The sequence below is a fragment of the Haliaeetus leucocephalus genome, unplaced genomic scaffold (assembly GCF_000737465.1).
Source record: "Haliaeetus leucocephalus isolate CR32 unplaced genomic scaffold, Haliaeetus_leucocephalus-4.0 Scaffold142, whole genome shotgun sequence".
Taxonomy (NCBI): Eukaryota; Metazoa; Chordata; class Aves; order Accipitriformes; family Accipitridae; genus Haliaeetus; species Haliaeetus leucocephalus.
This window is the reverse complement of record NW_010972578.1, coordinates 555665-581458: the sequence shown is the minus strand read 5'-3', so window position 1 is coordinate 581458 and position 25794 is coordinate 555665. Positions and strand designations below refer to the sequence as shown.

The 25794-nt window shown below is 42.5% G+C and overlaps 1 protein-coding gene across 11 annotated transcripts in view; it reads left to right on the top strand.

The window, feature by feature from the left end:
* Nucleotides 1-25358, top strand: part of CELF4 (CUGBP, Elav-like family member 4) — a 690804-nt gene extending 665446 nt beyond the window's left edge. For 5 of the 11 annotated variants that reach the window (XM_010561114.1, XM_010561115.1, XM_010561121.1 and 2 more), the window contains 2 exons: nt 3463-3606; nt 25231-25358. In XM_010561114.1, the coding sequence (XP_010559416.1) occupies nt 3463-3606; nt 25231-25358 (272 nt within the window). The remainder of the gene's footprint in view (nt 1-3462; nt 3607-25230) is intronic. The other 6 variants (XM_010561120.1, XM_010561118.1, XM_010561117.1 and 3 more) reach the window with 2 other exon arrangements.
* Nucleotides 25359-25794: the final 436 nt, after the last annotated feature.

Here is a 25794-nt window from a genome sequence, read left to right as displayed (position 1 = left end):
CATTTGTTTCTGTGCCCTCAGTCAAGGGTTTTTCCATTATCCAGTATGGTTTGCCTGTAATTTACAGACTATTCATAAACTATGCGTTATTTAAAACTTTTCTTTCCCTTTTGTTCAAATCAAGGCTATCTGTGCTTCTTGTGTATTAATGAACAGAAATATCTGTAACTTAAAGCCATAAAACCAAGAGCCATGTTAGATGTCAGGATAGAAATGAACCTTGATTCTCTTCTCATAATGTGTCATGAGGGTTAGATTTCAAGCTGACTTACGGGTCTTTTGAAAACCAAAATAAACTGTGTGGTAAATAATTATAGTACTGTATTCAGCCCTGAAATGCCAAGTATACTGATCTCCAATGATCCATTAACTCAGTCCAAAGTAAGACCTTTCTCTCCAACAAGACAGTTGGAGTCTTCACTAAGGTTTTGCCATTCCAGCTGTGATCTTCCTCTTGCTCCAGTGATCCTGAGTCCTTTGAAACTCATTGCATGTGTGCACTGAAAACTAACTTACCTTTTCATAGCATTCTGAGCTGAACAGCTCATGCCTTTGATTTCTTAAAAATATATACATATACACGAAGAGGTGGCCATACACATAAACACAAAATCTTCCATGGAGTGCCCAAATTAACCTGACTCAGGCAAAAAAAAAAACCAACAAGGTAGGAGGGCTGAGGCAGACAGATCTTGTGTTGTGAATTCTTTACCAAGGAGTCTAACTGTGATGGGTAACTTACAGATGGATGGATTTAACAAGAAATTGCTTGTTAAATTCTAATGGCAGAATTTTCATGTGTGAGGATGGTAAAACAAATCAAACTACCCCAGGTTATTTCTCAGTAGCAGGTGCAGTTTTCAGCATTGGAAATTAGCAAAAACCCTCTGTAGCTGGGAACAGAATGAATTTGGCCTTGAATGTCTGAGTTGGTATGGGAAGCCACAGCATGGGTTTCCCAGCCACATTACAGAGCTGAACTGGGCTTTGAGGACAGTCTTTGCTTTTTCACATCCTCCTTGGTCTCTTCCTCTCAGTCTCTGAGCAGTGTGAGGCAAAGCTGATTTCAAGGTGAACTAAGGGTTGCTCTCTCCTTGAGCCCAACCTCTAAACCTGGTGTAGATGAAGTTGTGTGCCTCCTGGTCTGCCTTATGCCTTAGTAGGTGTTTCTCAGCACATGCAAGCAGAATCCCTACTCATCAACAACACATCCAAGACCCCAGGAAATGCAGCTGGTATTTTTGAAAGAATTTGCCAGTTTTAACAGAGCAAACTGCTGGCTTTGGTGATGTCAGTGGGAATTTTGCCACTAATTGCAGCAAAGCCAAGATTTTACCCATTCCATTATAATGTGGATCTCAAATCTCACAGCAGAAGTGCTCTGGGGCACATTCAGATGAAGGAATGAATTTTTCCCTGCTATTCTGGACCGTGGTCTTCTCCTGGGCAGAATTTTCTCAATTCTAACAGACACCTAAGGGGGTCGGTGTTTGTTTAACACTTTCAGACTGTTTCATATCCAGTTTACCATGCCAATAACTCCACATTGTGTGGAAATGAACTGCAGCAAGCGCAGAAGAAGGGATAGTTGCTGAGAGAGGATACTAAGGAAGAGGCAGACGGGAGGTGGGGGGAAGATGGAAAAGCTTGGCATGAAATAGGGGAGCCTGATTGTGGGCCACTGAGGTTCAAAAGTAATTTAGCTAAGCAGATGACCGGGTGCCTAATTAGTTAATTATCCCACTGTACCACTATCCCTCTATTTGGAAGAAACCCTGTTACCATTCTCATGACCTCTAGGAAATGCACAAGATGATGCAAAGGATCAGCTGTTCCTTCGTGACAGTCCTTTTAGCAAATTAGTGGGGAAAATTGTGCTTAGCAAATATTCATTAGGGCTTCATTTTCCATTAATCCAAAAGGAAATGTGGAGAGTCTGTGACTTCAAGCACGCTGAGGCCCAGGAATTTTAATGAGCTTTAAATGGGCATCTGTCAGAATCCTGACTTTGCCGTACTTCTCCCGCCAGCCGAGGAGATGAGTAATGGCTAATAAAAGGTGGGAGCATTTAGGAGAACTCCTCTCCCTAACAGGAAAGGCAAAGTTGTAATTTGCTGTGTTATGAGACCATAATTATGCCCTGATGAAGAAAACGAGAGTATTAAAAAACGCCTTCCTTCCCCACATTGTGTCCCAGATGTAAATGGGGGAAAGTTGGCTGAGTCAGGTCACAGGCTTGTAGGTACATGGGCTGGGTGGAAGGAGGATACCCTCCTTCCCTCTGTCCTCTTACCCTTGTGGCAAGGAGCATGCACTGTACCCCCTTCATCTCAAGCCCCCTGAGCAAAGCAGATATGGATATACCTGTTGAGGTCAGTGCAGAGCTGAGCAGCAGCTCGAAGTACCTTTGGAAATAAGACCGTGAAAAAAAACAATCCGTGCCTCCTCAAACTACGGAGTTTTCTGCTAGTGAACACTGCAAGGGGTTTAAATGCTTGGGGGGTTGTTTGTTTGCTGTTCTTGGGTTTTTTGTTGGTTTTTTTTTCCAAAAACCACTTAGACACCTGTTCCCTTTTGACTTTTGCTCATGTACAGCATCCTTAAAAATAAAAGTCACATTGAAAAGTTTCATTCTAGGCTATTTGACCAGAGGCAGATTCTCCCTTTTCTGCCCCAAAATACAATTTCAACAGAACATTTTTGAAGGGTCTCTACTTTAATAAAACTGCATATTCCAACTAAAGATTCCTCTCTGATATTTTTCCAAGCACCCTCTGAAGTCTGTAAGAGTATATGTTACAGCACTGAGGCAAAAAAGGCAGTTCCTCTTGTCCAGTAATTTGGATTTAAATCCATCTGTAATCTCTCTTGCAGAACCCTCTAGAATGGAGGACTTGGCCAAACTGTCCAGATTTGGGGGAGTCTTCAGGCTAAGTCAAGCTGGGGGGTTGAATGTAAAATTCCACAAAACAAAATAAGCCTGTGGGTTTGTGCATATCTTTCTACTTGTCATCACAGTCCTCACACAGGTACAAGAAAGATAATGAAAATTCTGCATGCAGACACTGAGAAGAGGCAAGGGTTAATGTGGGTCGCCCAAAACTCTACAGATTAAATGAGATTATGAGGAGCAAAGAAAAACTATGAACCACATTCTTTCATTCTTTTTGTTCTTATTCCTCCATTCTGTCTTTCCATGGCCACATGTGCTGGTGCACTCCTCTGTCTCTAGATTTTACCCTGGTGTCTGTCCTGGGAAGGTTAATGAAGTTAGTACAGCCTCTAGGTGACTTTATGAGTTCTTGGTCTTCTGCTTTGTCCATTCCTCTGAGAGTCTACAGACTGCTTCCTAGAGGTGACCCCTCACTAGTCAGAGAGAGGAGATGCCAAAGTAAATCTCCACCATGTGCTTCCTCATATCCTATTTCTCTCCATTCATGGGTCTTCTTTTTCTCTTGATAGGACCAGAGGGCTGTAACCTGTTTATCTACCATCTGCCCCAGGAGTTTGGGGATGCTGAGCTGATGCAGATGTTCCTGCCTTTCGGTAATGTCATCTCCTCGAAAGTGTTTGTGGATCGGGCGACAAACCAAAGTAAATGCTTTGGTGGGTAAAGATAACAAAACAATTAGATTCATCCAGGAAAGGGCTTTCTCTGAATACTTTACCTTTCAAACTGCTTTCTTTCTGCTTAAGCTTTATGATTTCTCTCAATTTACTCCTGTCGATACTTTCCCCCTTCCCTCTTTCTCTCCTACTTGTCTCATGCTCAGAGTTGTGTGCACTGCTTAGAGGTGAAGGTTTGGCATCTCACCAGCAGCAGGGTGCTGTGGCTACTGGTGGTGGGGTGGAAAATACCCTCCCTTGGAAGGGGAGGTGGGGAGGGTACAGAAAGGCCTAAAGCACCTGGAGCAAAATGGAGGTGGCTGTGGGGGTAGGTAAAATGCTGACAGGGTCAGCAGTGGGAGCTTGTGGCAGAAGGGGAATTTCTGTACCTAAGGAAAAGGAAAAACAGGTCATGGGGTTGAAGGGAAGACAGAGCTGCGGGGGGCAGCTTTCCAGCAGCTGTGATGCATTAGACTGCAAGGGCACAAGGGCTGTGCATCAGTTGAAAGCCTGGTCTTCCAGGGGGATGACTGCTCAGCGGATTACAGGCAGCCATGCTCCGAGACCGCTGGACCCGAGCCAGCAGCAGAGCAGATAGAGATAGACCGAGCGAACCCTCTGCCTCAGCTGACAGGCCATGCTAAGAGGCTGGGTTTGAAACCTGCACCATGCCCGCAGAGCTCTGGCCTCACTGCTGGCTCAACCCCACCAGCTGGAGCGTAGAAAGAGCACAGCCTCAGCTGCCTGTGAGCCACCAGCTAGGGACACCCTGAGCTGCACCCACAACGGGAAGGCTCAGCCAGCCAACAGCCAGGTGGTGACGTGTGCATGGTGTCTCAGTGGGATCCTGCTGTTTGCAAAGCTGTTGCTGTGAAGGGTCCCTTCTGGCAGTGCAGCAGCATGGGGACCCTGCCACATTTGATCCTATCCCACCTGTTGGACAGGGGATCTGCCTCATCCATGTGCCCACCACTGGGATGTGTAATTTCTGGTTCTCCACCTTCCTGCCTTCTTTGCAGCCTTCCCTGAAAAGCGCAATGGGACAAACTATTGCTTTTCTTTTCCTGTTACTTGCAGCTGATCTGGACTCTGTCTCTCAGGCAAATTTCCAGACTGAAGACTTACTAGACTTTCATTTGATTTTAAAGCCACTCTCAGTCTCCACACTATGCTTGCCTTCCATCCTGCCTTCCCCTTTTCCCTCCTGGACAGCCCACCTCAGAAAACTCTTACCTCATCCCTTGCTAGCTATGGTGCATGTCAGATGATAGTACTTCCAAGAGTTTCATGCCCCTTCTCTATACACAGTTCCTCCTGCCCATCCATAGAGGGTCTGAACAGGCTGGTTTCCCCTTTGACTGAAGGACCTCTGTCCCCTGAAGTGAGGGGACACAGCATTACCCTTCACCAGTAGTCATTGGGTTGCTGCACTCTCAAGCACTAGAGGAATGAAGGACAAAGACTTTGGTATGAAGCGGTAGTTGGGAAATTCAAAAGAGGAATTATGAATTAGCCCCATTCTTTCCAGAGCCCACCTTCTTTTTAGACCTTTAACCATCTAAAAGCTCATAACAAGATGAGCAGACCAGCACAGCTCTAGGTGATATTGAAAACTAATGCTTCAAGGATATCCACCAGTTAGAAATGGACTTTTGGCAATGAAATTGCCATTCCTATCACAAATATTTAGGGGACTACTGAGCCTGTTTTTCCCCATATTGACAAGTGGGAAGACCAAAGGTAAATGGAGAAATGAGGTGAGAGCCAAGTCCAATAACTGAGAGTATCTTCTGGACAGGTATTCACCTTGTCTCCTCTTAGCTCAAAGGCTTTCTGGCTACAAGGCTTCATGACGATAGCAACACATACCTAGCTTGTGGGGCAGGGTTGTGGGGCTGGTTTTATTGTTGCTTCCAAGGTACTGTGAGCTTGTGGCTGATAGCTGAGCAGGAACTGGGGCATCTTAGCAGAAATTTTTCTTAACATTGAGCCTGAGAAACTAAACATCAGCTTGTTTGATGAAGTAACCTTCAAAGCTAATAGTGGGATATTCCACCCTGAAAGCAGGAAGGTATCCTTTGGATGTGTTGACTCAAGCACACAGACAAGCAAAAGCAGGAATTAGGGATTGTTAGTGGATCTTAGTCACCTTATACTAGTTTCTGGGACACAAATATCCAACTCCAGTCAGTTTTGCATCCCAGGGCTCAAGCCTTAGTTTTCTCTGGCTTTAACTTACTTTCCCATGAACCTGAGTGCCTGCTGTGACTGTTGGTCTCAGACAAACATGTTGACTATGCTGCCATGTGCACCACCTTCATAAGGATAGAAATAGCAGAAGTACAGGTAGCTAATTAACACAAGTATGTCACTCTGCTCTTCAAAACCTCCCACCCTGTTGACCTTCAATTTTAAAGCGATGTAAAAATGTAGAGGCTGTTTCAGAAAATCAGGCCTTTCGTTTGTTTGCTAAGTCCACTGAAGGTGGCGCTGATTATAATTTTTTGTTCAGAAAGCCAGTTCAAAAAAAAAAAAAAAAATAATTTTTCCTAAAGGAAAAGAAGGTATTTTGTTAACTTTGAAAGTAAGAAAACTCTTTCCTTCTCTGCTTAACCATTTCCCAAAATTCAACATGTAAAACCATAGCATTTGGATTCTGTTTCACTTTTTTTTAACCCAGCTAGAGCTCTCCAACTCATAGCCTGGGGGGACAACTCTGTCTGGCCCCAGAAAGATATTCCACCATTATATGACCTTTTAAAATGTATCTGCTATGCAGATCCCAAGTAAATTGCTGTAACAGAGTCTAGCCCCAGGTTGTCGACAAATTGTCAAGAATTCCTGCTTTTGACAAACTTAAGAAATTCTATGAAGAAAAATGTCACCATGTTTTCTTCCACAAGAACAGAAAATACTTCATTTGTTGCTTTTGTCTCACTGTTGAACTATCTGTAAGCAGAGGGCCCAAACTGAGTGAGTCAGTAGAGCAGTATCTCAAAATAGGACTTTTATTCCTTCCCATTTGGCTCTGAATTGGCTCCTGCATTTCCAGCACAGTTGTCTACTTTGGCCATTACAGGCAAGATAGTTCAGGGAGAGCCATGGGAGTGTTAGGAAGAAAGCAAGATCACCCACAAGCCTTTCTGCTGGTTTCTGGAATCCATGAGTCTGCAGGGAACCACTAGCATCCACATGTGCTGAAGAAACCACATTACAGTCATAAAGCCTTTGACTTTCCCAATTCAGAGACTGCTGCCTCCTGGCTGACAACAAGCAGCAAGGTGTGCAAGCTACAGCAAACACCAATCTCATGTATAAAATGTGAAAGTGCTCAAACTATGTCTATTGTTTTCCATAGCAGGACTGCTTGCTGTAGTGTGTAAGACTGCCTGAGAAACAGCCCTGACTTCTCACTGAAAAAAAGTAATTTAAATTGGTAGTCTTCTTAGCCTTCGACTTTTCTTCTGCTGCACACATCCAGGCTAGACCCAAATCCTTCATTTTCTGTTACACCATTTCAAACCTCTGGCTTTTATTTTCCCCCCTTATCCTGATGCAGCTGTAACATGGCCAAGTGCAGACCACACTTCTCCCTCCCACTCACCAACACCCTCTATATCCCTATGGCCTGAGCCTCCATCACACCAACCATATCAGCATCTCCTTGGGTTTCTCCTCAGGCACTGCCTTGTCCACCCTCTCTTATTCAGACTTATTGATTTCACCTTCATAGCTCTTCACTGTTCTGCCCTTTTCTCTCCTCTTTCACTAGTCCTTCACTCAATGCCCATCTGATACCTGTAGCCTCTTCCGATGCATATCTTTCACAGCCAGCGTGTTTCTCCTACTGGGCCATGCTGTCCATTCCCAGTGAAATGGCAGGGCCACAGCAGGAATCATTGTCTCACTCAGGAAAAAATTACACTTAGTCAGATACTCCTTTAAGACAGTGACTCTCATTTTCACAGCAGGCTGATCTAGGAAGTCTTGCACAGGGGTACAGTGTGCCACAGCCTGAACGTCAACTTCTGCAGGACCCTGGAGCTTGTCTCCGTGCAAGGCAGAGACTACACTGGGTCTCTCATCTTCCCACTGCATGTGTGTAAGTTCTTCTCTGTGTAGGTATGCTACATGCCAGAGGACATGAAATACATCCATGTGCTGGTCTCAATGGTTCTGGTGATAATTCCCCTCTCAGTTATGCAGAAAATTTAAATATGACCAATTTGTGTACAAGGCAAAAAGAAAACTCCTGTAAAATTGCACTATTAAGGCTGCTAAGGCAAGTAGTCAATGTGAGAAGAGCCATTCTTCACGCTGCCCACACATGGCTAACTACTCTGTCGTAGGGTGACGCTACAATACAGTCCTAATTTCAGGAGCACTTAACTGTTGTCATACAAGACACATTTTAAGAAGGCATCTGAAGACATTAAACTAGTGAAATACAGAGACAGACGTGCTCTAGGAAAATGTTTTAGCAGAGAAGAGAGAGAAAAGGATAGGTTTGGGCAATATTAATTAGGAACACATGACAGAAATTAGAAAAACGAGGACGTGGATGGAGCAGCAGAGGCCAAATGATTACCCCAAGGTGTCAAATAAGATGTAGATAAATTAAAGCTGGAGGAATTGTTTTACTGGTGTACTTGGAAAATCATTCCTTCAGTCACCTCTTTCTGAGAGCAGTGAGCGCCTGTATCTGCCAGCTCTTTGCACACCATCAAGGAGTGGACACTGTCAGGCCAGTTCTGCTCTATGCCCCTTTCTTGTCCCCAACATAAGTCTCCTTGGCACGTGCCTGTTCCCCCTACCTACTGGTGTGGCAGCTTCAATTTGTCCCCATGAGACAATGACTCCAGGAGGCTGTGAAGAACTGCTCTTAAGTTCACAGAGACACCATGGTTTCCCTCCACTCAGCTCAACATGGTCTGACACACCAGGTGTGAGCAACCACAACTGCTGGATATTTTTCTCCTTTTCTATGCATTCCAGGTGGACTTTCACATTGGCAGAAGGGATGTCCCACTCCTTTTTTAAATGCCCCAAGTTAAACATAGCAAGGAACATTCTATCTTTGACTACAAACTGTGAGGGCTTTTTAGAAACACAGATTTACATGGCCTAAAGGAAACATTTTGTTTGACTCTTGACGTATCATGGACATGGAGTTTCATTCCAGGTTCCTCCAGGGAGTCCACTTGAAAGTTGCTAGTGGGCCACCCCATTTGGAAAAATATCCAGTCTTCTCTGAAGATGCCAAAAGAGAGAAAATAACGTCACTTGATGAGGGTCATAGTAGTTAATTACCTTTGCTGTTAAATATTTCTATTCCCTACTAAACTTCTTCTGGGTCCTAGCTTATGAAAAATAACAGGGGAGCCAAAGGAGAGAGATTAAAGGTGAGAAAAGCAGTGAGGAATGAGGACTGGACACAGGAGGGGGTGAAGCTCAGAAGGGCTGAGGGATGCTTACAGCTTGTGTCATGTTATTAAAAACACGCTGTGGCAGTTCAAGACTCCAGTGTAGTGGCAGAAAGGTGGAGTGCGAGATGCAAGGCAGCAGGCAGGTCGTGACGGCCTACAGAGTTTCAACCTGGAAGCTGAAACAGAAAAAAGAAAGAAGTGTCAAGAGACTAGGACAGTGGCAAAGCTACGCAGGGCCCTGGGACCAGGGGCATTGCAGATCAAGTCGAAAGAGCATTGGCAGCACTCCATAAGACATAGGAGTGGAACAACAGACCCTGAGGTACATCAGAAAAATATTGTTTGGCACTTGCTCACATTGTGCCTCCAACACGCCCTGCCAAATCTGGCAGTTTCTCATTTAATAAAAGAAACCCCTAACTCTCCTTAAGTTCATCGAGGGAAATAAGCAGGTCTCAGAGTAAGGTGGTATAAGAGTAAGAAATTCGAGTCACGTGTTCCGGCCCCATATGGGCAATCTAGCTGTGTGCCTTGTGTTCCCCTACTTGTAGCAGGACACTGACTCCTTTGCACAGGACTTTAGGATACATGGATGGGGAGAGTTATTTATTGGCTCAAAGTTTTGGGGGGTTTCTTTTCTGATTCTTTGTTTGGTAAATAAGAAGATTCTCACCAGGCAGAGAAATTATTAGGAAGCACTTAGGAGAGAGGTGGAGCTCTGCTTGCTGCTGTTACCAGTTCTATGATTAAATTTGGGTTTTTTCACTATTTACTTTTAACCTGATTTCAAATTTCCTAAGAAAATCTCTATCCGAGCCTTTCTCCCTGTAGCCCATGGAATTACGCTATGTCCTTTACTTTGCATGATCTAGTGGCAATACATTTTGTTTCAAGTCCCTGGACAGTATCAGATTGTCATTCCATATAGCTACGGGCTATGGACCAAAGCTCAGAGTATAATGGAAGAAGCCACTAATTTGAGTGCCTGTATCGAGACTCTGTGGGAATGATTTTCCAGGCACATTAAGCATGCCTGACCCTGGGATGTTTCAGTTCAGATCAGCACTAGTTTGTTGTGGTCCTCTCCACTCTGAAGACCTGGCACAGCCAGCCAGCCAAGGAGAGATTCATGAAGTGTCCAGCTTAGTTGGAAAGTAAGCCAAGGGGAGGAGGACACCATTGGAGAGGTGCTTAGGGCTCCCAGAGGAAAGGGGAAGGAGGTATAAAAGTTTATTATTTACTAGCTACTCTCTGTTATACTCCAAAGCAGCCAGGCTCTGAGACTTCAGATCCGCAGAGTAAGGATGGGAGTCTTCTCCAGCTGATAAGAAATGAGTTGTGTGAGTAAGAAAGAGAAGGAGCTGTTCACCAAACTCACTGCACAGCACCTCCAGCCACTGCAGCTGGTTGGGGGAGGCTTTAGGGGGAGGAGGAGGAGCAGGAGAAGTATTAGGGCTGTGAGCCACTATTCATTTACAAACTATAATTAATTTGATGTTTAGATTAATTTCTGATGCACTCTCAAAGGTGCACTGAAAGCATTTTTCCTTTATTATAATGTTGATTGCTTATTGGGGAGATAAATCTAACTGTCAGTTATGCACTGACTTACCAAAACTTTCAGACCAAGCAAGCATGTATGCATAAGGAACAGCTGTTTGCAGATCTCCAGTTAAAGGGACAGCTCTGTCTTTTCCCAATAACTCACTTTAAAGAAAATCTATACATTGTACACAGGGACTTCTGCTTTCTTTTGTAGCTTAACAATTTATTAGACAAGGATATGTTAGCAGAATCTATCTTCTATTTATTTGTCTGTCCATCGTCTATCATTGTTGTACCCGCCTCTGAACACAAGTAATAGAGTCCATCCAGAATATTTTTGTTATGGACATGTTTGCACATACCTACTCACATACACACTTACACAATCATTTTAAATTTTTTACTCATGGGGTAATCAGATGTAGGAACTCTTTACTGCAGGGTCTTTGTGGCTACTCATTTAATGACCTTCAAAGGGGAATAGCCATTCATATGACTAATAAAAATGACCGATGTTAAGAGTTAATGCCAGAAGAAAGAAAAGGAAAAAAAAAAGACTTTTTAAAGAAATTAAAAACCTAGTGCTCTGGGCTTCAAATCAGTCCATTAGCACTGGGACCTAGGAAAAGAACCTGACTGGACTTTCGTGTGCCTGCACAGTGTGCTATCTACTCCCACCTCCTCTAAAAACCCTCAGACATTAGATAGAGTAGATGAACCCAATCATATATGGTCCTACATGTGCTCCAAGGATACTATAGTTTCAAATGCAATCATCCCTATGTGTAGAAATGCCAGAGGAGGGTCTCTAGTGCTACTTTCATTCAGGCTAGAAGTTTCTGTGCAGAGGTCAGAAATAATGACCCCTCCAATGGGCAGGCCCATTTCTGAACCCAAGGTGATTGATCTGCAGAGCGCAGACTTACCACATACCACCCTTGTGAGATTGCAGACCCACCACAGCATTTTGGCTACCCATTACATCTGTTTTTATTTTTGTTCTCCCAAGATGTCTCCGATGCAAGGTGAATTCGAGCTGTAGAATGGACAACTCTCTATCAATCCATCCAACTATCCACCTGTCCCGCCATATATGTACCTTCAACTTCTTTATGTCTGTCTATCCTGCCTCATTCACTGCACAGGTCTGCTCTTCAGCATTTTGAAGTCTATGAGCTAGCTAGTTACTGAGCAGCTGTTCAATAGATCCTCACAGCTCTGTGCTTGGCCTCAGGCCCTCCTTCCCGCACAATATTCAAACCCTGCTATGAATATGTATTTATTATTATTTCCTCATCTGTTTTCCTAAGGCCCTTCCCAGCAGAGCATGTGAGAGGTTTACAGAGCTAAGTAACAGCATTTTCACAGTGCTCATGGTGTCTTCATTTCACCAAGGGGCTGATGAGGCACAGGAAGATATTCAAAACTATTTATTAATCTTGGATGCCTAATCTGAGATGCCATGAGCCTGATCAATCTGTTCGCTTGTTTTCGAAAAGTATTTAGCACAATACAGGACATGCTTTGTTTATGTTCACTTCAGATGCAGGAACAGGCAGCAGCCTTTCTGCCAGTGAAATCTCAGGTCACGCACCGAGCACCAAGAAAAGAGGAATACACAGTAAATCTTCAACTTCACTGGCAAACTAAAGAGGCATCATATCTGTTCAAATACTGTGCCATAACTAAGCATATCTTTTTAACATTTGTGTGCCATCCACTCTATTTGGCCCATGACAATTAACTCATAGCTGGATGTTGCTTGGGCATGGGTCAGCAGTGACAAGGGCCAAGGACTGTCCCTAGACAGCAGTATAGACAAGGTCACCCTCTTTGAGGGGTAAGAGAGTTTAGTCATGTAGTACAAGCCATGATATACCATTTGCACTCAGATCCTGCCCTATTTCATTTACTAGTAAATAAGAAGCCTAGAAGATCTTATTAAAGGAATTTTGTTATATATGGTATACCCAGCATAACTGGGATGTCGTGGCAGAAACAGGGATCAGCTCCAGTTCTCCAAGACAGTATTTGGTTGTACAGCTAGAAAACCATCCTTTCCCTGCCTTATTTACTGTCTACATTCCAACACTTGCAATAATGAGTCTGATACATTGCCACTTTCCTCACCCTGGTATGTTATTCATTCTCTACAGTAATTAAAACAAGGATACCATGAAAAATACAGAAATATGTGGTTAGAAGCAATGCCTTAATGCATATACAAAACAATACAGAATTAAAATTTTATAGGTAACATCATTTCTTGCATTTCTTACTCGAGTGCTTCATTTTGCAACCTTATCATTGTTCTAATGTATTGGTGAATGTGGTATCTTCCCTTTTCGTGTAAGCAAACCAAAGTTTAAAAAATCCCCAGATGAGATTAACGTCTTCAAATAGTATATATTGACATCTTCAAAGGCTGTCATCAAGGTAACAACTTGCAGATCCTCCTAAAAATAGCTATACCTTTCTTAACCATTTCTGGTTTCATCTATCTCAAATCCCCAACCAAATTCAACATCATTTCCACTCTCCTCAGTCTTGATCTGTAATATATCACATATGCATAGGTATGTACATTATATATGTACTATATATATATTTCTGCAACAGCAAATATGTCTGCAGGTTTTTAAAAACAATGAAAACCACTGAAAAAGTTTGAATTTGGACAACCTGCTCCAATGTTCGCTGGCCTTCAAGGTGAAAAAGCTTTTCCTCATATCCAGTCTGGCCCTCTCACATTTCAATTTATGTCCCTTGTCCTTCATTCTCCCACCATGCACTACTGTGAATCATAGAATCACAGAATATCTCAAGTTGGAAGGGACCCATAAGGATCATCGAGTCCAACTCCCTGCTCCTTGCAGGACTACCTAAAAATAACCCATATAACTAAGAGCGTCGTCCAGATGCTCCTTGAACTCTGACAGGCTTGGTGCCATGACCACTTCCCTGGGGAGTTTGTTCCCCAGACTGACCACCCTCTCAGGGAAGGACCTTTTCCTAATGTCCAATCTGAACTTCCCTTGATGTGAAGAAACTATCTCTGTCTTTTTGCTCTCACTGGGCAAGTGCTCCAGCCCTTGTCCATCCTGACGGCCCTATGATGAACTCACTCCACTTTGTCACTGTCTTTCCTATGATGGGGGGAAGGGGTGCCCAAAACTAGATGTCCAGGCGTGATCTAATGAGTGCTGAGTAGACAAGGATAACTGCATCCCTAATTAACTGGCTGTGCTCTTGTTAATAGAGCTCAGGGTGCTGTTGGTATTCCTTGCAGGCCAGGGCACATCTCTGATGAGATCCTCAGTGATGTAACCATGGAAAACCCAGAGACAGTGGGACTATGCCCCTTTCACCAGCTGAGCTTCAGTGCCCTTGACATTTAGTCAGGCGTGTTTATTGTTATAAAAGGGAGGAGGTGCATCTAGTGTCTAAGAGCAGCTGCTGTCTTTGGCTACTTCACAGGCAACAGGTTTTCTCCTTTTTGGCAACAGGACCTACAAGTCTGATTGTGTTCTGACTATTTAAAGGTGAAATTATATGATTGTCTCTAATGATCCTTTAAAATCCTTATCTAGAAGGTTTTCCAGAAACTGTAAAGTATTTACTCTGGTAATTGTGCATCTCCTGACATGGCTGAACCAGAAGGATTATTGTGTTATTTGGCTTCTAAAAATGCTTATGAGAGAAGAATTTTTGCTACTTGATTTTAGGAGTCAATGAAAGAGCCACTTTTTTTAGGGGTGACTCATATTTTTACCCCATCAAATTTATCCCATCCCTTCAAATTAAAATCCCTGTCCATATTATCAATAACCATCCTGCCTTTCTCAGGTCTTCAGTTTTTTCTAATCAAAGGCATATTCATCAATATGTTTTCCAGCAATATCTCTACTTCCCTTATTTCAGTAATTAAAACACAAGCTTATTTTTCCATCTCCCACCCAACGATGGATCTAGAGTTCAGATGCGTCATTGGGTAAGGGGCCTCAGAAGCTGGAATTAGATCAGGTTTTAGTCAGTCCTTGATATGATTCAAGTCCCACAGGCTGAATGTAACTCTTCTGAGGGACTGCAGAAGGCTCTTCATGGACATCTCCAGGATTCAGGATACTCTTTGAAGGCCATTAATGGTGAACGCTCTGCTGGCAGACCCACAGGAATTTATCAGCATCTACACTACAATATGAAGGTGTTTCATTCCCACTGATGTTGATGACAGAAGAAGCCAGCTGATCATTTCCCTGTCCATTGTGGGTAGTTGAGAACACAGAGGTCTTACATTGACACTGAAAGGACCACAGATGTAACAGCTTGTTGGATCTAGAACAGTGTTTTCTTCCAGCTTAAAATGTACTTGTATAGCTCTTTCCTTTCTCCTTTTGGTACCCAGCATAGTTCAGTGCCAGTTCACAAGCTCCTGGTCTAGTTACTAAGACATTTTATCTTTTCTTTCTCTTCCCTAATGACTCGCTGTGTATAAGGAGTTATTTTCGTGTTGATTTCACTTCTAGTTTTGTTAGCTAGTTTTCACACAGTGGCCTCCATGGAAAGTAAAGTATTAGTTTGAAAAGCATGGCCAAAAACTATTCATCACTACTTCTGGCTTCTGAACAGAAACTTCCAGACTGTGCCACAACAGAAGCTTCAAGTCTTTTTATATCTATTGTGTTGCCCCAACCTACCTGTAATGAGGCATCAGCTGTGCAACAACATAAAGGGGAGAGACGGTTAGTTGTCCATCTAAGTATTGATCAGACGAAGCAAGGTGGGGAGAGTCTACACATTGCTACACCAAGAATGGATCTATTTCAGACACTCCCTGGGACATGAAAAAACTGATGAAAAGTAGTCACTAGTCACTAGTTCACGAGTACAATTCACAGTGCACCTTCCTGATTAGTTTTCCTGTGTTTTGGTTTGGTTTGGTTTGGTTTTTTACCTTGATTAAGCCAGGAAGGAATTTACTTCCCTACTATGAAATATCAAAAGGAAGGTCACCTTTTATGATGCTTGTCTCTTGTAGGCCAAGAAGAATGACTGGTGATTTCAGTAGCCGCATTGTTCATACATGGTTTCTTTAACAAGAACCCACAAATTGAGTGTGATCAAAGGCAGAACCTGGGAGCAAAGAAATTGAGATTAAGATAAGAAATGGATTGTGACATGGCTGGTGGGAGCTTCAGTAGTTATTTTCATCTTGTTTATATTGTACAACTCCAACAAAACAAATGTAAAAAAGGCCTTCATCTTGATTCAGCAACACTCTCAGTGCATCATTAAACTAAGACCCTATTTAGATTCTACTCATAACTTGTGTAAAACCTACACTACACTCATTCTTTGCTTCTGGTTTTACACTGGCTGAAGAACTTGTCTCCTCAAAAGTTTATCTGCTATTTCCAACCACATACTTTCCCCATAAACCTTATATTGACACATCATGACATCAAACATTTACAAGGAAGGCTCAGAAAGCAAGTCAAGAGGGGTTATTTCCATTTCTGAAAGCAGTTAGGAAATTGCTGCAGTTCTAATCATCACTCAAAAAAAAGACCAAATACCGTTCACTTATCTATGGGTGATTCCTCACTGGCTAGTTTGTTCCTTGTGTGGAAGATCATCATCACCATCTGAGCTGGAACATTATGCTTCTTTTAGAAGAACCACAATGGTTCTTGTCCACAGCAGACATGTATGTATACTGGTCCAATATTTGATTCATGGGGTCTTCAAAGTATGGCTGAAGCCTGAATCCTTCACTTCTTTCATTCATTCATTGGATGTCTTCAACTTCTACTTAGCAGAATGGGTAGAACCACAGTCCAAAGCATCAGACAAATAGTTGCTCATCCTTTAGACAAGGTCTGTTTACAGGAAAAAGAAGTTTTTAGTCTTATTTTGATTCTCAGGATGAGAAATCTGTTGTAGTTTTCTATATCTGATTTTTACTTTTTTCAGTTTTTAGAAAAAGCTGGTCCTGATCAGGTGCCCTGGTTCCAGATGTATGCATGAGTCAAAACTCTAGATCTGACCATGCAGTAATTTAAACTATCCAAATTCTAGTCTAATCTTGAATCTTAACCTTGTGCTTTCAATGTGAGTCATGACAATAATTTCTGTATGAAAAAAAAAACCAAACCGATTGTGAAAGAGAAGATTCATAGAAGGAAAAGTCCTTCTTGGCTTGAACCACCATATTCAGGGTCAGCATCTACAGCCCTCAGCTTTCTTCAGAGAAGATACTGTTTCTCTGAGGCACTATCTGGAGAGCATCCAGCTGACAATGCACAGTAACAGGGACCACTTCTCTGCACATTCCAGCTCACACCGCCTCAATGTATAGAAGTAGTTTCATGCACAGGAAGACAAGAAGGTGACATAAGGAAGATGCTTGTGTGTTTCAAGCTACCTTCTGCACTGGGTGTTCTGACCTTTAGAGAAAGTTAATCATGCCATCTACTTTCACTCTTCATTTAATCTCCCCTTCCCATCTGTTCAGTTTCTCTCAGCTGGAAGCAAGATGAAGAACGAGTACCAGTCAGCTGTCTCAGTGGTCCGCAGCCCACACTTTGGGGCCACTTATTATAAGGCATTAACATCAGTTGTCACCTCTATCATGACTGTTACCACAGTACATGCCAGATTAGTAGGCAAGAATGGATTTTCTAAATATCTGATATGTGAAATGAACAATAGACAGGTAGACAGACAGATATGCAGTATCAGAAGGGACCATTCTGATCCTTTGGACTGAACTCTGAAATAACATATGCCAGATACCTCAGCCCATGTGACAGGTTCAAACCTTCTGCTTGAGTCATAACATCCCTTTTAGAAAATCTCTTAATCAAGATTTCTTTTGATAGGTGCTCCACCCCTATTGCTAAACAAGATGTTCCAAAATAGTTAATTACCTTCACTATTTAAAAAATGCAGACTCAGGGTCTTATTTCCATTTTAAGTTTGTCAGATGTCTGCTTCCATCCAGAAGAAATCATCAAGCTCTTTTTTTTTTTTTATATTAAAAAAAAACCATGTTCTATTAGAAATTATTTATAGACTATGGTCAGAAGACTGTTTAACCTTCTCTTCGATAAACTGTGGCAACTCTCATTACTTTATCAGACCTAGAAATTTTTTTTGTAGTTTTGAATAATTCTTAAAACTTATTTTTTGTAGAGAAATTGTCAGAACTAAATGCAGAATTCCAGTAAGGATCTTTCCTGAGCCATACTCAGAGGAACCATCACCTTGCTACTTCTAGAGGATATTCCCCAGAGACAGGCTTCATCCCAAGACTGTACTGAGTCTTGGGACTTTGAGTATTTCAGCATAAACCTGAGAACTCATGTATTTGGCTGTTATCATAGCACCTGTGTTCTTCTCAGAAGTACTGTTCTCTAGTGAAAATTTCCCCTTTTTATGAGTGACCCACTTGCTTTTTCCTGTGGATACTTATTTTCACATTTGGTTGGATTAAAATGAACACTCTTTAACTGAGTCCAGCCTACGCAGTGACCCAGGTCAACATACTTACTTCTGTCATTATTTACCACTTAATCTTTTTTGTTTGATTGGCAAATTTTACCAGTAATTACTTTAGATGTCTTCCAGATAATGTTAGAGAAACTGAATAGCACAGAGCTTTCACCATGCTCCTGGAGGAGCCTACTAGAAAATCCTCAATATTTTAAGTCACAATTTACATTTTTTTGGTGGTCTATCTATTATCTAATTTTTAAGAAGTTTGATATGGGCTGCTTTCATTTTCTATAAAGGGCTCTTTCAAATACTCTAGAAAAGTTTAAGTATACTCTGTGAAAACTTACTTTATTAACCAAACTTGCAATTTCATGCAATCGGGTTCATTTGATTGATGCTATTTTCCATGAAACCATGATGATCAGTATTAATTGTATACCTTTTAATTCTTTGCCATATCATCTCATATGAAAATTTTCATAATTTTACTTAGGCTTATGAAAGATTAACTAAGTTTACCAGGTCATCTAGTTTACATACTTAAAAATTAATACTAGATTTTTTTTTAACACTTTGAAGGTTTTCTAATATTCCATAAATTTCTAAAATGAACATTAATGGTTCAGCAAATTTCTGAGCCAATTCTTCGAATATTCTGAGGTTCCAATTATCTCATCCCACAGATGTGAAATATTTAATAGTAGTTGTTTAGCATAGTTGTCAGTTACTGACTGTTCATACATTAAAAAAAATGGGTAAATGGGTGGATGGATAGATGGATGGGATGGGTAAGTGGATAGACAGATCTCACTTGAACATGATTAAACATCAGTGAAAGGTTAAATATTCCAAAAAGTTATCCAACCCTATTAGAGAGTGGAAAACAGCTGAAGTGCTATGCCCTTGATCTGCAGACGTACTCCTTTATTGAGCATTCCAGTACCCATAAATCACCTTACAATACAATACCTTCCAATGCACACATACATTATAGAGCTACTTACATACAGATTATATCCTGAAATTCTTTACAGCACTGAAAAATTGCAAGACAGCAGCTTAGTACGTCGTGTAAAGAACACACACAACAAGGTAAAGACCTTGCAAGGCAATTGAAGGAAAACCTCCATTCTCTGATAAGACTAATAAACATGGAGAAAGAGAAACTGAGCAGTCTTAGGAATGAAATGGACTGAAGTATCAGGGAAGTGCAGAGGGGTAGGTGGCCGGGTCCCAATGCGGGTAGAAGGGCAGGAACTCCTCTCCAGCACCCTTCCCACAGAGAAGACTCCTGTGATTTGAACAACTTATCGTTGCCTTCCCAACAGAAAAATGTCTCCCTGAAGTTCCTAGATCTCACCCTTCACTGGTTAGTAACAAAAACAAGGAAACCATGTGCTAAGGGGACAGTTATATTAATAACCAATTATATTAATAACTAATTCCGTATTTACAAACTCAGGAAAGGAGACGAGCCTCTGGTCTAACCAATTGGCAGTGCATTCTGCAGCTTCCTCCATCTTAGTAGTCTGGTCAAGGCCTCCTCATATCCTGGGTAGCAGCACTTTGGAAGCAAGTGAAGCAAGGGACATGGACTTCTCCTGCGCTAGTACCCAGCCCAGGTGCACGGTGTTTTCTCTTTTACCACATGGGAATTTGCCTTCCACAGGCTGAAAGGCAGATCCTTGCTCTTCTGTTATTTATATTTCCCTCTAGTGAGATGAACATGGGTTGAATGACAAGAGGAAAAGGTTCAGAAGAACGAGATCCACTCCTTAGCTGGTGCCTTTCATAACTGGAGGAACAAGAAGTGCAAGAAAGATCCCTCATGGCAGTTAGACAACTACACTGACAGCCAGAACCAGAAAAAAATGTATCTCTGGCCTAAAAAAGCTAATAAGCACCAGAGTCTATTTGTTTCTGTTGCAATCTCTTGCAAAGTGCATCTCTGAGATGGTAGTTTTGTGCAGCAAGTATTTAGAACATAGATCAAATAACTCTTAATTTTAAGACAAGTTAAATATTTGTTTCTTTGAGGTTCCTCTTTTCCTTTCCATTTCCTGAGACCAGACCAGTTACACGAGTGGACCTGCTGTAGGACCATCTGCCCCTGGTTCAGGAGTCTGATCAAAAGCTTGCATCTGGACCTGTCATTCACCGTGGTCTTGACTTCTGATTTAGTGCACGTTCAGTGTAGTTACCAAGCATTGGGTTCCATCCAGCGGAAAGATTCTGCTGAAGAGAGGCAACATGTTATTCCAACCAGGTAGCAGATCATCAAAAAGCTGTTTTGCACATTAACCGCTAATTCTCCTTGCAGCATGCAAAGAGAAAAAGAAAACTCAGAGAGACCAATTAGGGATCCATAGGAACTTAACGATGTGCTCATTCAGGACTGCACTTAGTGCACAAACTAATTCATGGCCATGCAGAGACACTACTCACTGTGATCGAAAAGTTTACAGTTGCGAAACAGTCTTCAAATGCACTCCGAGATAGATTGCTAATTCCCTTCCTTATCATCTCAGCTGACTAAAACAGAAACACAGCCCTTGAGTAATATCAGTTACATAAAACCATTGGTGATCACGCTGGCGTCATGAGAAGGGCATGAAGCTCCCCCAGCATGCCCCACTACCAAGACTTCCTGTGAAAGAAATGGGGAGAAACCAGAGCACCCTCCAAGCTGCTACCCCAGTTTCTGCCCACTAATCATTTACACAGTCATGCAGGAAAAGAGCAGGCCAGGAGAAGTCATGGATTCCAATGTCAGTACCTTCCTAGAAGATGCTGTGCAGAATCAGGAAGATTAGATGCCCTGAGCTGCAGTCCTAGCAGATTTCTTCATTCTTTGTTGCTTTGATAAATCATTTATTAGAACAGCCTTTTTACATAATATCTGGGGAAAGAAAAAAATAAAAAAAAAATCCCCCCCTTAAAATAGATTTATCACAAAATCCTGTCCTCCTACCAACCGTCTTCAGACCAGAACATATATTTCTCTGATTATTAATTAACTGATGCACAGAAATGGCTTCAAGCTTTTTAACCTCTCCCATTCTCTTTTGTCCTTCAAGAGCATAGATGACAATGCAGGGGTGGTGTTCAAAACACAGATAGCCTCCTGAGCAACTGTACTACTGTCATCATACTTTGAACCCTATAGTCATGGGCTCAAACTTTAAAGCCATTCAGAAAGCAAGCATTTAAGCTGTTTTCCTAGTACATACATTCTGTTCCTAGTCATACATGCTTAAATCTGGCATAGCACCATTAACACTGCTGACACTGACGTGGAGAAACAAAGATCTGCCAATAGTGTACATAACAACAACAAAAAAGTCATATAATCTACCAGTAGTTATTTGACCTGAAAAGAGAAGGGAATATGATATTGTTAGCACAGCTTGTCTGCCAATCTGGCTGTCCCTTAGCACTGTGACATCTCAACTCTCAGGATAAGCCATAGCTTTTCTTCTTTTTGGACTCCATCCAAATACGTTCAACAATACGAAATACAACTGCACATAAATAACAGGAAGGGGGAGAGCCGAATGCACCAACAATTTCTGAGCGTATCAAGCCCCCTTAAACTAAAACAGTGAAATGAAGATAGAGGAATTAGCTGCTCTGTCCCTAGGATGTGCTCACAAGGAAAACGTATAATTATTGGCATTCGCCCTCTTCCTTCTCTCTCCCCAGCCCCCCCACCCTCAGCAGCTAGCCAGTGGAGATTTTTGTATTACAGCAGTGGATATCAGGACAACAGAGAAGAAAAAAATAAACAATCCAAATCTGGTCCAGATCTGTAGGCAGCTAATACCAATAACATCAGAGTACAACTCCCAGTTTCATTATCTAGTCTAAGTGAAATATAGTGTGCAAATGCACTTCTGATCTCTCTTATTATTCCCATTTGTTAAAATGCTGTATTATTTACAGCTTTGCACAGAATGAGGAAATGGCATTAGAATTCCATCTCAAAAGCAAAGTGATGATAAAAACTAGTGTAGCTTTGTGAACTTACCTAAATGAAAGGTTCTTGCAGGTGTACAACTGTATCAGCATCCCAGCACCAGGGCTTATCACCCAACTAAAGGTCTAGTCTTGGCAAAAGTGGACAAATAGTAGATGTCCGTCATACTTGGCAGCATTTCTGGTGGCGTTTACATTCATTAGGAGTTTGGCTCAGCAATTAACATCGCTTTGGGGAGTGACTCACCCAGGCACTAGCCATTTAACAACATCTTACCTTGAGATGTCAGTCCCAACTATGGAACCAGGTAAATTCCACAATACAGGTACCTTGATTTAAGCTAGGTGCCTGTCTTCATTGCAGTCAGCACTGGTTCCTTGTACACAGCCAGTGGGATATGACTCATCTGAGCACAGCTAGGAGTGTCCTGAAAAAAGAGAGAAATCACATCCTACACTCCATTGACTATATTGTCTAGATCTCCACTGATTATAAGTTCCCAAGGTGGTTTTCTCACAAAAAGATACACATGTAAACACACTCTAGATGTGCACGTCTGGTCAGTAGGAGGCACATTGCAACAGGACCAGTAACAAGAGTAGAAATCAAAGTTCCCAGGCAAGCTAGGTTCTCTAAAGACATGATATAAGCAATTATCCAGCTGCAGCCAACTCAGCTTTGATATTTGGTAGCTGTGTATATGTTAGTAAAGTAAATATACCTGGCACTTCCCCCTACCACTGGGGCCAGCTGGCACAGAATGACCCACACCCAAACTATTAAATTCTCTTACTTTCCAGAATATCATGGCCACATCAAGCTAACTACTGAAAACAGCCTCTGTTCTGTGCTAATACTCAGACTTTGTCCAGGAATTGTTTGGAGTTAGGCACAAGCCAAAACTATGTCAAGGACCTTTCTAAAAATTCAGTGGTACAGATGATTGGGTTCCATTTTCTCTAACTTCCCTGGCACAGTTTTAGCTTATTGTTATAGATGTGGCTGATGGGTCTTGGACAGGAGTATTAGCAATCCAGAGGTGATCTTAAAAAGAACTGGCTTTCACTACATCATATATTCAAAGATGTGGGGTAGCTAGACAAATTTCAAGTTGAAGCTCATGTAAAGCATTTCCAAGGGAGCTTCCAGCAGTATTTAAAGACTGAGGCAACTCAGGCAAAATCAGGAGGTGTTTAGTTTGTTCCATTGCAGGGATCAAATCATAGGACATCATTGTTGACTGATAGATTATTCAAGTAGTCAAATGTAAACTGGGAACATTAGCAGGTGCTTACTGGCTAATAAGTGACTGCAAAAGCAGACCCATTGCCATTGAATAATACCCCAGCTCATTACTCACCATAACTCTCCAGTTTCCTGTCTAGAGATTGAAGACTGCTGTGAGGCTTGAGCAACACTTTTGCTCACATCTTCAGAGCTCCAGTGTTGGTACCTCCTCATCCAGCTGGTTGGCAGGAAAACTGCACAGACAGCCAGTTACTTGGAGCCTTGGCTTCAAGAGGAGAGGATGAAGAGGGATGCCTGTTTATTCCATGGGCCTCCCTCTTAAAACCACATCTGACATACTTAGTAAACTTGTCTCACTTTGAGGCTAAGACCATAGGTTTTATGACCTGTCATAAACTTTTACATCATTAGCCGAAGGCAGGGAGTACAGCTTTAATGCAAGAGTGAGAAGGTGTGTTTGCATGCATGTGTATGTGTGTCTTTTTCAAATGCAAGCCACCCTGTGTCATCTGGGAGACTTGCTTTCGAGGAGGAACTAGACCAAGGAGGAGGTGCTGCTGAATGCGTTCACAGTACAGCCCAAGGCTGTAAGCCATGCATGGTACTGTTGTCAGGAGCAGGTGTATACCTGGCAGCAAATGCTCAGCATTAGCTTTTTGAGGGGCACTCAAACTGTCTTTTCATTTCAGCCTTTGTTTGTTGAGAGGCACTGGATTCCTAGGGTTGATTTGTGCTGCCAAAGCTTTGCAGGGGAGGGAAAACAGATGGCTTTGTCTGGAGTGCAGACTGGTCCAGGCTAGTCTTACCCAGGGTTTGTGCTCAGAAATGTTTTTGGCACACGGACATTTCTGACAAAGGTAGCAGAGGCAATTCTTATACAATGTGATGGCCCCCTGCCTCACTAATATCTCAGACCCATGGTCACTCCAGCTAAAGTCACACACTGTCTGAGTAAATGAAGCCTTTTCCTGCAGCTAACATAAAAAAAAAGGAAAAAAAAAAAAAAACACCCACACCAAAAACTCTCCCCAAAGCTGAATGTATTAGATGCATTGCATCCTGTGTGGTTCTGACCTATCTTGGCTCTTCTGATCCCCACAGAGCAAGCCTTCCATTGAGACAAAGAATGTCATTTTAGGTGGCCTGTAGATACAATATTCAGTCACTATAGGTGCTTCTACTGCTGGATGCGCTCCATGGCTGATTGGATGATTTGCTGGCAAGGTATGAAACTACTTACGGAAACCATGTTAGGAAAGCACTAGTGTTCTTCTTTCTTAACTGCAGAGTCAACATAAAGTCTGCAGAAATTGCCAGTTAATAAAGCTCCTCATATTGCTCAAGTGGCCAACAATCAAACTATTCATGCCAGTGAATACCATAATGGAGAAGTTATTAAATTCACGTTTTACTTTTATTGCCATAATAGGGAAGTAGCAGTAGGTATATCAGGTTCCCTTCACCATGAATATTGGAAAGCAAAGGAAAAGTTATGCTGATGAGTGAAGGAGGGTCTAGAGATTTACCCCAGTCATGATGGAGGGAAAAAGAGCAAGACAGAGTGCCTTGAGACCATGCATCACATCTACTGACACCCAGCTCAAAGATGACCCAAATCTTGTGCGTGCTGGTACTGTGGCACCACCATTTGGATCCCTGTGCTTCACATAATCTTGTGTCCAAACTGGCACTCAGACCAGGCACCACGTCCTGGGACACTGATCTGTAACAACCCCTCCTACCCTTCGTCCCCCATTGGCAAGCATCCTCTCCTCACTCTCCTGCCCACCTGCCCACCCTCCTACCTGCTCACTCCCTCCCACCCACCACCCTTACCCCCTTCCCCATGTTCATTCTCAGTGGTCGTTGCATGTATGTACGTTGGCCCCCTTCAGCTCATTAAGCCCCCTGCCTTGCCTCATGTTTTGACAGGTTTTGTGAGTTTTGACAATCCTGCCAGTGCCCAAGCTGCTATCCAGGCTATGAATGGCTTCCAGATTGGCATGAAGAGGCTGAAGGTGCAGCTGAAGAGGCCAAAGGATGCTAATCGTCCCTACTGAAGAGTTATGGGAACCACTGGATACAAAGCACTAGCACAGGTAACTGCATGGGGAAGGGGGTGTCAGCTGTGGTTGTAGACTCTCTTTGTGTTGTAGACCCTCAAAAAGATTCAGCTCTGAGACTCTCTAGCTTCTGCCTTTTTCACTTAGGCCTCTGGCTAGATCCACACTGCACAAATATGCACCCACACATAAACCAGGAACTGTTTGTGTGTGCATCTCTTTAGAAAAAGTGGTGGAAGGATGCTTAATGAGGGATGAGCCAAGTTCCCCACCCCAGGGGCAACCTGCATCTCTAGAAAATCTTCCTGGTCACTAGAGGAGAGCCAGCAGCTGTCCTGATTCCCCTTGCTCAGCCAAACAGAATATTATTGGTGGCTGAAGAAAATCTGCAATTAAGAGATGGGACTGGGCTGCAGTTTTATCCCAGGTGACT